General features: G+C 44.6%; 1 protein-coding gene across 1 annotated transcript in view; it reads right to left on the bottom strand.

The window, feature by feature from the left end:
- Nucleotides 1-705: 705 nt before the first annotated feature.
- The window catches only part of LOC149466171 (uncharacterized), a 29,569-nt gene continuing 14,362 nt past the window's right edge, over nt 706-15,912 (bottom strand). Inside the window, exons 8-10 of the mRNA XM_089672739.1 lie at nt 11,136-11,230; nt 6,812-6,911; nt 706-2,570 (exon numbers count right to left, since the gene is read on the bottom strand). Of these exons, the coding sequence (XP_089528865.1) occupies nt 1,201-2,570; nt 6,812-6,911; nt 11,136-11,230 (1,565 nt within the window). The 3' untranslated portion in view covers nt 706-1,200. The remainder of the gene's footprint in view (nt 2,571-6,811; nt 6,912-11,135; nt 11,231-15,912) is intronic.

The following is a 15,912-nucleotide window of genomic DNA, read 5'->3' as shown; positions in this document are numbered from 1 at the left end:
AGGAGCGGCTTGACAAGAGGAATACGACATTTGAAGCCCACGTCCAGAATCCATCTGTGTGTGGTGGCTCTTGATGCACTGACTCCAGCCTCAGTCCACTCCTTGTGAAAGTCCACAACACTTTTGAATGGCCTTTTCCTGACAATCCTCTCCAGGCTGCGGTCATCCCTGCTGCTTGTGCACCTTTTTCTTCCACACGTTTCCCTTCCACATAACTTTCTATTAATGTGCTTTGATGCAGCACTTTGGGAACATCCAACTTCTTTTGCAATTACCTTTTGAGGCTTTCCCTCCTTATGGAGGGTGTCAGTGATGGTTTTCTGCACAACTGTCAGGTCAGCAGTCTTTCCTATGATTGTGATTCCTACTGAACCAGACTGAGAGACCATTTAAAGGCTCAGGAACCCTTTGCAGGTATTATGGCTTAATTATCTGATTAGAGTGGGACACTTTTGAGCCGAGAATATTGCAGCTTTTCACAATATTCTCATTTTCTGAGATTGTGGATTTGGGGTTTTCATGAGCTGTAAGCCATAATCATCACAATGATGACAAATCACGGCTTGAACTATCCTTCTTTGCATGTAATGAGTCTATCTCATATATTAGTTTCACCTTTTAAGTTGCATTACTGAAATAAATGAAATTTTGAACGATATTCTAATTTTTCGAGTTTCACCTGTAAACTGCTAAATATCTTTTCTGATCAGCGCTTTAATGTGAAAAATGGCCTGGGCAGGAAGGGGGGGGGGGGTAAATCCTCGGTAAGGCAAGTGGTTAATAACATTCAATGACAATATGATTGGTGTCACAATTGTATACGCTACATTATTATTATTTTTTTTATATGCTCATCTTTTTCCCATGAAAGTGGAGTTTCCCTTCAAAAGAGGTGAATTCGTTTGTCACAGTCGTATTAATAGAGTTCTGAAATTCTTAGCACAGAGAAGGAAATGTCTATGATTTGAATGAACATAATGGGCCAGCATGGGATCTCCTGGGGCTACAGATGTCATTCCTGGACGGTTCTCTGATAGCATGCAGGTTCACATCAAAGCCTCAATCATTCTGTTCCAGCTGCCTCCAGAAGCCCAAAACCAAGAAGTCCTGCTAAGCCTACTTCAACTGGAAAAATGGGGCAAACACAAGAAGAATGAGCCGATTGGATGCTGCGATAATTGGCACCTTTATAAAAGGCGCCTACTCGGCTGCCACTTCCGCCACGGGAACCTCTTGCATCCTGTGGGAACCGAGATGGGACATAAGCGACGTTTTCCTTGTAAACATTTTCCCACATTCCAAACAGGAAAATGGCTTCTCTCCAGTGTGTGACCTCTGGTGTTGGATGAGACTTCCCCTGCGGGTGAAACATTTCCCGCACTGAGGACAGGAATACGGGTTTTCAGTCATGTGAACAATCTGATGGGTGGCAAGGTGCGATCTGTTAGTATAGCTTTTCCCGCATTCGGAACACGAGAATGGCCTTTCTCCCGTGTGAAGTCTTTGGTGCGAGATCAGGTTTACCCTTTGGGTAAAACACTTTCCGCATTCGGAGCACGAAAATGGTTTCTCGGCCGTGTGTGTCCTTTGATGCGCGATGAGGTTTTGCTTCTGGGTGAAGCTCTTTCCGCACTCGGAGCAGGAGAACGGTTTTTCTGGAGCGTGAATTCTCTCATGGGATATGAGGCTTCCTCTCTGGGAGAAACATTTCCCGCACTCAGAACAAGCGAACGGCTTCTCCCCGGTGTGAACGCGTTCATGTATAACCAGAAGTGATTTTTCAGGAAAGCTTTTCCTACACGTGGGACAGGAGTATTGTTTCTCAGCTGTGTGGTTCCTACAATGTCTGGTGAGGTCAGACTTCTGCCTAAAGCCCTTACCGCATTCTGGACATGAAAACGGCTTCTCCCCTCTGTGGATTCTTTGGTGTGTGATAAGTATATCTTTCCCAGTGAAACATTTCCCGCACTCCGAGCAGGAATACGGCTTCTCTCCCGTGTGGACTCTCTCGTGTTTGACAAGCGTTGCTTTCTGGGAAAAACATTTCCCACACTCTGGGCATGAAAATGGTTTCTCCCCTGTGTGGGATCTCTGGTGTACGATAAGCTTTCCTTTCCTGGTAAAACATTTTCCACACTCCGAACACGAAAAGAGATTTTCGCCCGTGTGGATATTCTGATGTTCAATTAAGTAGCGCTTCTTTGTAAAACATTTTCCGCACTCAGAACATGAAAATGACTTCACCACCCCGTGACTTCTCTGATGCTCAATAAGATCTGCCCTGTGGGTGAAACAGTTTCCACACTTGGAACACGAGACCATTTCCCCATCGACAGCACACGTGCGATTGGTGACGGGAGGGGGATGATCGGGTAAACCCCCTCCATCGGAGGAAAGATTAGTAGGAGGAAGGGCTGGATTGAGAGGTTGAGTGGTGGAGTTTTCTTCTGAAGAATCAGACGTGATGTCATCATCCTCCGAAGAATCGGATGCAATGTCATCATCTTCTGTCTCACCATCGGGAGATATTGTGGTACATTGCTCTGCGTCATACCGTCTGTATCTTCCATCTGGAGAAGAGGAAAAAAAAAATTCTTTGTTATAACAATGGACGGTGTGGACTGTGCAGAGATGGGGCTTTAGGCCCCTTCCACATGCGGCGGACTCCACTTTGCTCAATGGGGGATCGGTCTGCTGATCACGCACTGATTGGTGAAGAACAGGTGGGTCACAGGTCCATGTCCGCTCCACCTGTCCACTGTCTGTTTGCACCCAACTGCCCTCCGATCCGATCCCCCCCAGACAGAGGGGAACGGACCCCCTTACGTTGGTTTTCAGTGAATCGGATTAAAGGTAAGCGGGTGTAAAGTGGTTCCGTTTACATCTGCCACTCCATAGAGATGAATAGAGGGTCTGATCAGGTCCACCTGAAAAACAGACATGTGGACCACTTACAGGTGGATTTCTAGGGCAGAAGAGGAGCAGGCTGAAATACGGTTTGCTCATGGCTGCCATACTGGCAAAATCCTCTCTCGTATTAGGAGAGGTATAGACTCCAGAGAGAGAGATATAATTTCCCCCCCAGTACAAATCATTAGTAAGACCTCATCTGGAATATGCAGTTCAGTTTTGGGCACCAATTCACAAAAAGAACATTGGGGAACTGGAGAAAGTACAGAGAAGGGCAACCAAACTGATACGTGGCATGGAGGAGCTCAGCTATGAGGAAAGATTAGAGGAACTGAAGAGGATAACTCTCTTGAGAAGAGGCGATTGAGAAGAGGGGGGATATGATCTCCATGTATAATACATAAGGGGGGATATGATCACCATGTATAATACATAAAGGGGGATATGATCACCATGTATAATACATAAGGGGGAATATGATCACCATGTATAATACATAAGGGGGGATATGATCTCCATGTATAATACATAAGGGGGAATATGATCTCCATGTATAATACATAAGGGGGGATATGATCGCCATGTATAATACATAAGGAGGAATATGATCTCCATGTATAATACATAAGGGGGGATATGATCTCCATGTATAATACATAAGGGGGAATATGATCTCCATGTATAATACATAAGGGGGGATATGATCGCCATGTATAATACATAAGGGGGGATATGATCTCCATGTATAATACATAAGGGGGATATGATCTCCATGTATAATACATAAGGGGGGATATGATCACCATGTATAATACATAAGGGGGGGATATGATCACCATGTATAATACATAAGGGGAGATATGATCTCCATGTATAATACATAAGAGGGAATATGATCTCCATGTATAATACATAAGGGGGGATATGATCGCCATGTATAATACATAAGGGGCGATATGATCGCCATGTATAATACATAAGGGGGGATATGATCTCCATGTATAGTACATAAGGGGGGATATGATCTCCATGTATAATACATAAGGGGGGATATGATCTCCATGTATAATACATAAGGGGGAATATTATCTCCATGTATAATACATAAGAGGGATATGATCTCCATGTATAATACATAAGGGGGATATGATCTCCATGTATAATACATAAGGTGGGATATGATCTCCATGTATAATACATAAGGGGGGATATGATCTCCATGTATAATACATAAGGGGGGATATGATCTCCATGTATAATACATAAGGGGGGTATGATATCCATGTATAATACATAAGGGGGGATATGATCTCCATGTATAATACATAAGGGGGAATATGATCTCCATGTATAATATATAAGGGGGGATATGATTTCCACGTATAATACATAAGGGGGATATGATCTCCATGTATAGTACATAAGGGGGGATATTATCTGCATGTATAATACATAAGGGGGATATGATCTCCATGTATAATACATAAGGGGGGATATTATCTGCATGTATAATACATAAGGGGGATATGATCTCCATGTATAATACATAAGGGGGGATATGATCTCCATGTATATTATATAAGGGGGGATATGATCTCCATGTATAATACATAAGGGGGATATGATCACCATGTATAATACATAAGGGGGGATATAATCTCCATGTATAATACATAAGGGGAGATATGATCTCCATGTATAATACATAAGAGGGAATATGATCTCCATGTATAATACATAAGGGGGGATATGATCGCCATGTATAATACATAAGGGGCGATATGATCGCCATGTATAATACATAAGGGGGGATATGATCTCCATGTATAATACATAAGGGGGATAAGGGGGGATATGATATCCATGTATAATAGATAAGGGGGGATATGATCTCCATGTATAATACATAAGGGGGATATGATCACCATGTATAATACATAAGGGGGGATATGATCACCATGTATAATACATAGGGGGGGATATGATCACCATGTATAATACATAAGGGGGGATATTATCTCCATGTATAATACATAAGGGGGGGGGTGATATGATCACCATGTATAATACATAGGGGGGGATATGATCACCATGTATAATACATAAGGGGGAGATATGATCTCCATGTATAATACATAAGGGGGGATATTATCTCCATGTATAATACATAAGGGGGAGATATGATCTCCATGTATAATACATAAGGGGGGATATTATCTCCATGTATAATACATAAGGGGGGGATATGATTTCCTTGTATAATACATAGGGGGGGATATGATCACCATGTATAATACATAAGGGGTGATATGATCTCCATATATAATACATAAGGGGGATATGATCACCATGTATAATACATAAGGGGGGATATGATCTCCATGTATAATACATAAGGGGGGGATATGATCTTCATGTATAAATACATCAGTGGTTCATATAGTGAACTCGGTGTAGATATTCACCCTGAGGTCATCACGGAGGACAAGGGGGCACTCTTTACGTCTGGAGGAAAAGAAATTTCATCTCCAAGCACAGAAAGGTTTCTTCACAGTGAGAGCTGTGAGAATGTGGAATAGACTCCCTCAAGAGTTGGTTCTGGCCAGCTCAGTGGATTGCTGTAGGAAAGGCCTGTATTCTTTCTTGGACACACAGAATATAATTGGATACTAACATTTATAGGTAAAGTTGATCCAGGGAATATCCGATTGCTTCTTGGGGGATCAAGAAGGAATTTTTTCCCCTGCAGGAGCAAATTGGATCATGCTTTGCTGGGTTTTTGCCTTGCTCTGGATCAACTGTGGGTATAGGATTATAACTTTTTTTTAATGGTTGAACTGGATGGACGTTTGTCTTTTTTCAGCCAGACTAACTATATACTGAAATGAGTGTCAGGATGCTACTCGAATCAGAGGCATGCATGCGCCAAAACGAAGACCTGGCATCACTGCCTGTATTTTGCATGGCTGTACTCCTTGAGGATGCGTTAGGAATGCACCGGCCCAAGCTGATGCAAGGATGTGCAGTGGTGCACGCCCTCGTCCAGGACCGACGCCAAATGCCCTTTATAAGGAAGAGAGCAGCCTCCAGAGATTTATGCTGTTCATTGGCTCCCCAGTGCTCTTGTTCCTGTGTTTCTTGGATTTCCCAATACTGACTCAGCTTGCTTCTGGCCTTGTCTTCTGCCTGATTCCTGGTTCTGGCATCAGCTTACTCTAAAGCAGGGGTCTCCAAACTATGGCCCTCCAGGTGTTGAGGAACTGCAAGTCTCATGAGGCCTTGCAAGACTCTGGCAGCCACAGGCAAGACTGCCAGAGGCAGAGGCATGATGGGACTTGTAGTACTTCAACAGCTGGAGGGCAATAGTTTGGAGACGCCTGCTCTGATGGACTCTACTTCTTCTGATCACCCTTGAATGACCCTGGCCTGCCTCCCTGGCTACTTTCTTGTCCTCATGGCTGGCTTCTGTAAACAACTTCGACCTCAGTTCAGTTCTACTAGTCTGCCCTGCTACGGGTACTACCTACCTCCTGGTGTTGTTGTTCCAGGCCTGCCTCACCATTGGGGATTCCAGAACCGCAGCTGACACCGTGTCCAGTAACTCTCCAGCCAGACATCCCCACAAGCAGCCTCCAGCAGGCAACCCATTCTTCTTTGAACCTTGCACGCCCTGTCCTCACCTCCAAGAATGCTCAGAGTTTACCCGCAAGGGAAGTCCTCTTGTCACTTTGGCCTCCAACCTTTTACGTAATAGAATGTTTTTCCAAACTTATCAACTTTTATTGAAAAAAGTTATTTTGGTCACAGGGGCTCTTTGTTTATTTGTCTATTTAAATGTCTCAATATATTGGATCAATTCACTTTACGTAAGTATATCAGACCTTTAGGGTTTATTACTCACCTGTGCCGATCTCTGGAGGTCTCTCCTCCTTTTTACATGGTTCCTCACCCCTTGGGTACATATCTTCCTCCTTCACTTCAACTTTAATAGGACTTTCATCCTGAATAATAACAGAAGAAAGGCAAATGAATGCTATCACTATAAGAACCACTGAATGTGCATCTACACTGGAAGACTCTCCATTCCTACCCAACATCAGAGGTTTAGGCGTGTACCATCACCAATCTAAAAAAATGTTCATATTCATGGATTGCAAGTGAGGCTATAAAATGGCTACAATACACAAACAAATTATTGCATAATTTCCGGTGTCTGATTTCTAACTGGTTCCAACTAGTACCGTATAGCCAGAATAATCTAAGCCCTGCATTCAGGTTGATCTATCTGATCTAATGTATTCAAAGCAAGCGAATGTACTCCAAACCATCAGATGTAGCTGTGTTCTAGTCGACAGCTTTTCTTCTACTTCCTACAGCTGTCGAAGCCCTAAAAAGACAAGCTCCTCTAACATGGTGCCTTATTGCTCCAGATACATATGATGGTATAAACAATTTTGGACTCTTGATCTGCCGATTTGGTGTTCCTTTTCACCTCATTTTCCTGGATTCCTTCCCAGACTCCTATACAGGCCGTCCCGTGTCTGAGAGCAGTCTAAACAGAGCCACTGCACTCCATCAACAAAGGACCTAATAAAGAGCAACTTCTGATCCAGAACATTCAATCTAAACCTCTCTAATGCAGTGACAGACCTGTTTATGCTTGTTGATTCCTAAACAGATCCCACAGTAAAGATTCACTTGGGAACCTTTACAAGGACAGGACAGTGGAGAGTATAAGCCAGTGTTTCTCAAGCAGGGTGAAGCAGCAACCTGGGGTGCCGTAAGGAGTCCTCAGGGGTGCCGCAGCAACCTGGGGTGCCATAAGGAGTCCTCAGGGGTGCCGCAGCATCCTGGGGTGCCGTAAGGAGACCTCAGGGGTGCCGCAGCAACCTGGGGTGGCGTAAGGAGTCCTCAGGGGTGCTGCAGCAACCTGCGGTGCCGTAAGGAGTCCTCAGGGGTGCCGCAGCAACCTGGGGTGCCATAAGGAGTTCTTAGGGGTGCCGCAGCAACCTGGGGTGCCATACGGAGTCCTCAGGGGTGCCGCAGCAACCTGTGGTGCCATAAGGAGTCCTCAGGGGTGCCGCAGCAACCTGGGGTGCCATATGGAGTCCTCAAGGGTGCCGCAGCAACCTGGGGTGCCATAAGGAGTCCTCAGGGGTGCTGCAGCAACCTGGGGTGCCATAAGGAGTCCTCAGGGGTGCCGCAGCAACCTGGGGTGCCATAAGGAGTCCTCAGGGGTGCCGCAGCAACAGCGTGATCTGAGCAATCCTCTGTTAGCTACTGTGAGAGCACTGTAAAGTCCTGTGTACCTAAGAGGACCGCCCCGCTCTCTGCTCCTGTGTACTCTTGCCGCCAAAACAGAAAGCCAAGCTGGCCGCCTGACCACATCCTACCAACCAGTGATGTCATGTGTTGCTAAGGATTTGCCGGCAAGAGTATAGAGAGGACTAGAGATCAGGGGAGGTGCGAGCTCTCTCTTCCTTGCTGCTGCTGTTAGTGGGGATAGAATGCTGTAAGGACAGAATTTGTGCTAGGAAGAGGGGGGATTTTGGGGGGTTGTACTGGGATGGGGATTTGGCTGAGTTAGTTGTGCTAGGAGGGGAGGGAGGGAGTTTAAAACCTGCAGACATCTGAACTCTGCCTCACTGACTACATTTTAGAGCTCGTTCACACCAGGTGCAGTGGGGTAACGTGCAAAATTGCTTGTTTTCCCATGCTTCCTTTTGCAGATGCTTGTGGGTGCCATCAATTCTCAAATGACACCCTCACACATCTAGCAAATGTGCATACATTTGCGCCTGCTAAAATGCATGGTACCCCAGTACCATGTGTTTTGGTGCTGCACAATTTTAAAATCATGCCGCACCCTTTTGCACATTTCATAGAGCAGCTCATTAAAAAAATGTGATGCACGGGAACATGCTAAAAAATGTGTGTGGTCAGATACCTCCAGGTGCAAACGAGCCCTCACACTGGTGTGCCTCAGGATTGTGCATGATTCTAAAGGGCGCCCTGACTGAGAGAAGGTTGAAAAACACTGGTATAAGCTATGGGTGATCAGTTGAGACGTATTTACTTCTAATGACTTGGGCCTCATGCACACAAGGCATTAAAAACATTGCGGTTAGTTATTTTTTTCCTGCCTCTAAATGACCTTCTATGTTAGGCTGCAGCAGATTTTGTAAGTTTGCCCACTTACAAAGAAATGAAGGGTCTATAATTTTTATCATAGGTGTATTTTAAATGGTAGAGACAGAATATCAACCAAAAATCCAGAAAAACACACGATACAAATGTTATAAATTGAGTTGCAGTTCAGTGATTAAAATAAGTATTTGCTCCTCTACCAGCCAACAATAATTCTGGCTCCCACAGACTGGCTGTGTGCTCATGTGGTACACAGATTAGTCCGGTCAATGTAAGAAGGTGCTTCTAACGACAACTCGTTATGTGTATAAAAAAAAAAAATACATCTGTCCACAGAATATCATTCTTCGATTCAAACCTCACCACCATCATGGGCAGGACCAAAGAGCTGTCAAAGGACATCAGGGACAAGATTATAGACCTGCACAAGTCTGGAATGGGCTACAAGACCATCAGCAAGAAGCTTGGTGAGAAGGAGACAACTGTTGGAGCGATTATTTGCAAATGGAAGAAATACAAAATAACATCAATCACCCTTGATCTGTAGCTCCATGCAAGATGTCATCTCATGGGGTAAGGATGATGATGAGAAAAGTGAGGGATCAGCCCAGAACTACACAGGAGGAGCTTGTGAATGATCTCAAGGCAGTTGGGACCACAGTAACCAAACCAACCATTGGTAGCACAATACACCACTATGGACTGAAATCCTGCAGTGCCCACAAGGTCCCCCTCCCCAAGAAGACACATGTACAAGCCTGTCTGAAGTTTGCCAATGAACATCTAAATGATTCAGAGAAGGACTGGGAGAAAGTGTTGTGGTCAGATGAGACCAACATTCAGCTCTTTGGCAATAACTCAACTCGCTGTGTTTGGAAGAAAAAAAAAATGTTGACAATGACTCTAAGAACACCATCCTTCTAGGCAAGCACGGAGGTGTAAACATTATGCCTTGGGGCTGCTTCTCTGCTAAAGGTACAGGCCGACTTTGCCGCATTAAGGGGCCAATGGACAGGGCCATGTATTGTAAAATCTTGGATGAGAACCTTCTTCCCTCAGCCAGAACACTGAATATGGGTGTTGGATGGGTCTTCCAGCATGACAATGACTCAAAACATACCGCCATAGCAACAAAGGAGTGGCTCAAGAAGCACATTAAAGTCATGGAGTGGCCTAGCCAGTCTCCAGACCTTAATACTGTAGAAAATTTATGGAGGGAGCTGAAACATCAAGTTGCCAAGTGACAGCCAAGAAACCTTAATGATTTAGAGAAGATCTGTAAAGAAGAGTGGACCAAAATCCCTCCTGAGATGTGTGCAAACCTGGTAACCAACTACAAGAAACATCTTACCTCTGTGATTGCCAACAAGGGATCCTCCACCAAGTACTAAGTCATGTTTCGCTTGGGGATCAAATACTTATTTTACTTGTGGAACTGCAACTCCATATTTAACATTTGTACCATGTGCTTTTTCTGGATTTTTGGCTGATATTCTGTCTCTATCATTTAATATACAACTATGATACAAATGTTAGACCTTTAATTTCCTTGTAAGTGGGCAAACGTACAAAATCTTCAGGGGACCAAATAATTATTTTCCCCACTGTATGTGTCCATGCACACTTAGGCATTTAAGAGTGTTTAGAGGCAGAAACCAACCCCATCGCTTGCGCGTTCGGGAGAGACATGTTTTGGCACGAAAACCACAAGATGCGTTTAGTGCTTGAGCACTCAGGCGTTTCATTGACCAGAATAAATGAACATTCTGGCCACTGGAATGAACACCCAAACGCTTGAGAAGCCTTATTGCACCTAGATGCAAAGTCATCCAGGGGAGGAAAACGTCGTGTGTGCATGAAGCCTAACTCTTCATAATCAGGTTGAAATGTGCCTCTGACCAGACCTAATGTGTTGAAAAATGCATTTTTTAGCAAAAGTATACAAAAATGCCTCAGAAGGATTGGTTCATTTTCTAATGAATATACAGACACAAATAACTTAGTCACGCCTGCCACTTGAAATAGATAGTAGCTTTGCTTAAATCCCCCCCCCCCCAAAAGATCCTAGCCTCATCTACCTGATGGTGGTGTGGGATCTCGTGATGTTCCTCTGAGGAATTTGGAGAATTCGGAGGGCTGTGACTCTCTGGTGTATTTCTGTCACTCAGTGCACCTGTAAGATATACATATATATAATCACGTAAGTGATGTTGTGTTTCTCTGTTAGAGATAGTGATGGGCTTGATGTTTCTTTGAGCACACGAAAGGTAAGGACGTTCGGCGGGCTATTCGCCCGCTGTGCCCCACAATGCACTGCACTCTGACAGTGTATTGTGATTGGCCAAAGCAATGCACCTGACCACAGGTCAGGTGCAATGCTTTGGACAATCACAGCACAGTCAGCATGTCCTGGTTGATGACATCGCAAGGGGGCGGGGTCACCTAGAGACATCACCGGGTGGCCCCGCCCCATAGAAAGGAACTGTCAGGCCGGTGGAGCAGTCTGGCGGCGGGAGTCTGCATCAAGAGCGGAGTCTTTTTTTAAATTTTTTTGGGTACAGCGGGCATCACAACTGACGTTGGATCTACTTCGGGGGCATTTTTTTAAATTTTTTGTTGTTTTAATAAAGGACTTGTCAAAGGATGTCTACTGTCATTTTTTACACTACATTTTTTTTTGTGAATAAGTAGTGGTACCATATATCCCATACTCATTCACATGGGGGGGTCTGGGATCTGGGGGCCCCTCTTGTTACAGAGGGATTCTAGATCCGATAAGCTCCACCACCACCGGCCACGGTTGTGGGGAAGAGGCCCATGTTTACATCAACATGGTGATAAGGGACTTTGGGGGGAGTTCCCCCTGCCCCAAAGTACCCCCCCATGTTTATTTTTTTTTCAGGTACTTATATAGCGCCGTCAATTTATGCAGCGCTTTACACAATATATTATACATTCACATCAGTCCCTAACCCTCAAGGGGTGTACAGTCTAAGGTCCCTAACTCACATTCATACATACACATATTAGGGCCAATTTAGACAGGATCCAATTAACCTACCAACACGTCTTTGGAGTGTGGGAGGAAACCGGAGTACCCGGAGGAAACCCACGCAGGCACAGGGAGAACATGCAAACTCCAGGCAGGTGGTGCCGTGGCTGAGATTCGAACCAACGATCCTAATACTGCCAGGCGAAAGTGCTAACCATTTAGCCACTGTGCTGCACGTTGAAGGCATGTGGCCTGGTATGGTTAAGGGGGGGGGGGCACTTGCTTGTCCCCCCACTTTCCTGACCTGCATGCTCAGATAAGGGTCTGGTATGGATTTTGGGGGGGACCCCATGCCATTTAACAAAAAAAATGTTGGTGTGGGGGTTCCCCTCAAAACCCATACCAGACTCAAAGGGCTTGGTATGCATTGGGGGGGACCCACACTGTTTTTTTGCTTATATTTTTTAATTGCTGGCAATTCTACCTTTTTAAAATTCAGCTGAGATCGGGGAACCCCTCTGATAGCTGATACATTACTGCATGGTTTTCACTACTAAAATACCACATGACTTAATAAAATAACTCATGCGGAATTTTAGTAGCATTTTTTTTTAGTGAATGTCAACATTTTCTTGCCGGGCGGTATCTTACAACATACTCGGGTGCGGTAAGGTGCTGCTTAGTGAATTGTCCCTTGGGTTCGAAGTTTGTGGTCAAACTTTCGTTAGGTTCAAATGTTTGAACGCAAAACAAATGGGGGGGGGGAGGGGGGTTTAAGGCCCATCACTAGTTAAACGTAATAATTCATAAAGAGGTGTAAAATTGTGAAAAACAAATAACACTTCCATGCTACCTATTAAATAAATATTAAATTACAACAACATTATTAAATAAATAATGTGTGTGCTCCTGACAAACTCTAAGTCCAAGTGTGCTGCTCACATTTAAAGGTGTTCCCACAGAGTAAAACCATTACGTACAGTTGTGTTCAAAATAATAGCAGTGTGTTGAAAAAAGCGAATAAAGCTGAAAATCCTTCTAATAGCTTTTATTTCCATACACATAAATGCATTGGGAACACTACACATTCTATTCCAAATCAAAACATGAAGAAAAATATATCACATTTGTGTTGTTCCTCTAAAAAAATTGAAGAAAAGTGAATATTAGACTGTTCAAAAAAATAGCAGTGTTTGTATTCTTCTTTACAAACTCAAACATTCACTATATAAACTGAAAAATGTTTGAAGATTTTGCTTTCCTTGGAATCACTTAATTAATATTTAGTTGTATAAGCACTGTTTCTGAGAACTGCTGTACATCTGTGTTGCATGGAGTCAACCAACGTCTGGCACCTGTGAACAGGTATTCCAGCCCAGGATGATTGGACTACATTCCACATTTCTTCTCTATTTCTTGGTTTTGCTTCAGAAACTGCATTTTTGATGTCACCCCACAAGTTTTCTATTGGATTAAGATCCGGGGATTGGGCTGGCCACTCCATAACGTCAATCTTGTTGGTCTGGAACCAAGATGTTGCACGTTTACTGGTGTGTTTGGGGTCGTTGTCTTGTTGGAACACCCATTTCAAGGGCATTTCCTCTTCAGCATAAGGCAGCATGACCTCTTCAAGTATTCTGATGTATTCAAACTGATCCATGATCCCTGGTATGCGATAAATTGGCCCAACACCGTAGTATGAGAAACATCCCCATATCATGATGCTTGCGCAACCATGCTTCACTGTCTTCACAGTGTACTGTGGCTTGAATTCAGTGTTTGGGGGTCATCTGACAAACTGTCTCCGGCCACTAGACCCAAAAAGAACAATCTTACTTTCATCAGTCCACAAAATGTTGCGCCATTTCTCTTTAGGCCAGTCAGTGTCCTTTTTGGCAAATTGTAACCTCTTCAGTACATGTCTTTTTTTCAACAGTGGGACTCTGCGGGGGCATCTTGCAGATAGCTTGGCTTCACATTGGCGTCTTCTAATTGTAACAGTACTCACAGGTAACTTTAGACCTTCTTTGATCTTCCTGGAGCTGATTATTGGCTGAGTCCTTGCCATTTTGGCTATTCTTCTATCCATTCCAATGGTAGTTTTTCGCTTTCTTCCACGTCTTTCAGGTTTTGGTTGCCATTTTAAAGCATTTGCGATCATTTTAGCTGAGCAGCCTATCATTTTCTGCACTTCTTTATATGTTTTCCCCTCTCCAATCAACTTTTTAATCAAGGTACGCTGTTCTTCTGAACAATGTCTGGAACGACCCATTTTTCTCAGAATTTCAGAGAGAAATGCACTGTAACCAGCATGTACAACATTTGCTGCCTTCCTTCCTTAAATAAGGGCAATAATTGCCACCTGTTTTTCAAACAATGAATGACCTCACTAATAGAACTCCACACTGCTATTATTTTGAACATGCCCCCTTCAATTAGTGATTCAATTACACAGAATCAGCAGCATGCATGTCATGACTGTTGGGTCTGTTGGATTTCTATTACTCTACTACACCTGCTAGTAAATTATTTGCCATGTAGAAATATCATTTCTACCAAAAACAGTGATTTATCAGGTTAGTGATGTCTGACTGCTATTATTTTGAACACAACTGTATGTATCGTGCAGCGCTCTCTAAAATTACAATACCGTGTCAAAATGCAGTGTTAGATAATGAATACATGTATACTCTCCCCTCCTCTGACCAAGCAATCGCCCTGACCCCCACCACACCTAACATCCCGCACACTAAAGCCACCCCAACACTCAACTCCTTCAGCCCTGTTACCACCGAAGAGGTCACTAAGGTCTTCACAGAAGCCCGCCTCACCACTTGCCCCTTTGAACCTGTCCCCACACAACTCCTCCGGTCACCCTCCTCCTCCATCCTACGCTCCCTCACCCACATCTTCAATCTCTCCCTCTCTACTGGCGCATTCCCCTCCCCCCTAAAGCACGTGCACATCACCCCCCTACTCAAAAAACCCTCCCTGGACCCCACCGACCTGAACAACCTTAGACCCATCTCCCTGCTGCCATTTACATCCAAGCTCCTTGAGCGCTTAGTCTACAATCGCCTAAGCTCCCACCTCACCAACAACCTCCTCGATCCACTACAGTCTGGCTTCCGTCCCCTATACTCCACCGAAACCACCCTACTCAAAATCACTAATGACCTGCTAACCGCCAAAGCTAATGGCCACTACTCAGTCCTCCTACTCCTCGACCTGTCCGCGCCCTTCGACACAGTTGACCACCCCCTCCTCCTTAATAAACTACACTCCATTGGCATCAGAGACTCTGCTCAAAACCGAGCCCCTAATTTTCCCCCCAGCCCGTACCCCCACCCCCACCCTCTCCATCACGACCAACAACGCTACCATCAGTCCCACCCCGCAAGCCAAAGTCCTAGGTGTCACTCTAGACTCAAACCTGTCCTTCCAACCCCATGTCCAATCGCTGGCAAACTCATGCAGGCTCCACCTCCGCAACATCTCCAAAATACGTTTGTTCCTAACCCAAGACACTACTAAACAACTCATACACTCCCTTATTATCACACGACTCGACTATTGCAACTCCCTTCTCACCGACCTACCTCATCGCAGACTATCCCCGCTTCAGTCTATCCTGAACTCAGCGGTCAGGCTCATCCACCTTGCCAACCGCTCCGCTTCTGCCACCCCCCTCTGTCATTCCCTCCACTGGCCTCCGATTGCCCAACGCGTTAAATTCAAACTACTAACACTGATGTACAAAGCCATTCATAACACTGCCCCGAACTACCTCACTGACCTGATACCCAAATACCACCCAACCCGCACTCTTCGCTCCTCACAAGACCTCCTACTTTCTAGCTCCC

The sequence above is a fragment of the Staurois parvus genome, unplaced genomic scaffold, assembly GCF_062004578.1.
Source record: "Staurois parvus isolate SC_StPar_1 unplaced genomic scaffold, SC_StPar_1.0 ptg000132l, whole genome shotgun sequence".
Taxonomy (NCBI): Eukaryota; Metazoa; Chordata; class Amphibia; order Anura; family Ranidae; genus Staurois; species Staurois parvus.
The sequence above is the reverse complement of the archived record's forward strand: the minus strand, read 5'-3'. Positions and strand labels throughout refer to the sequence as shown.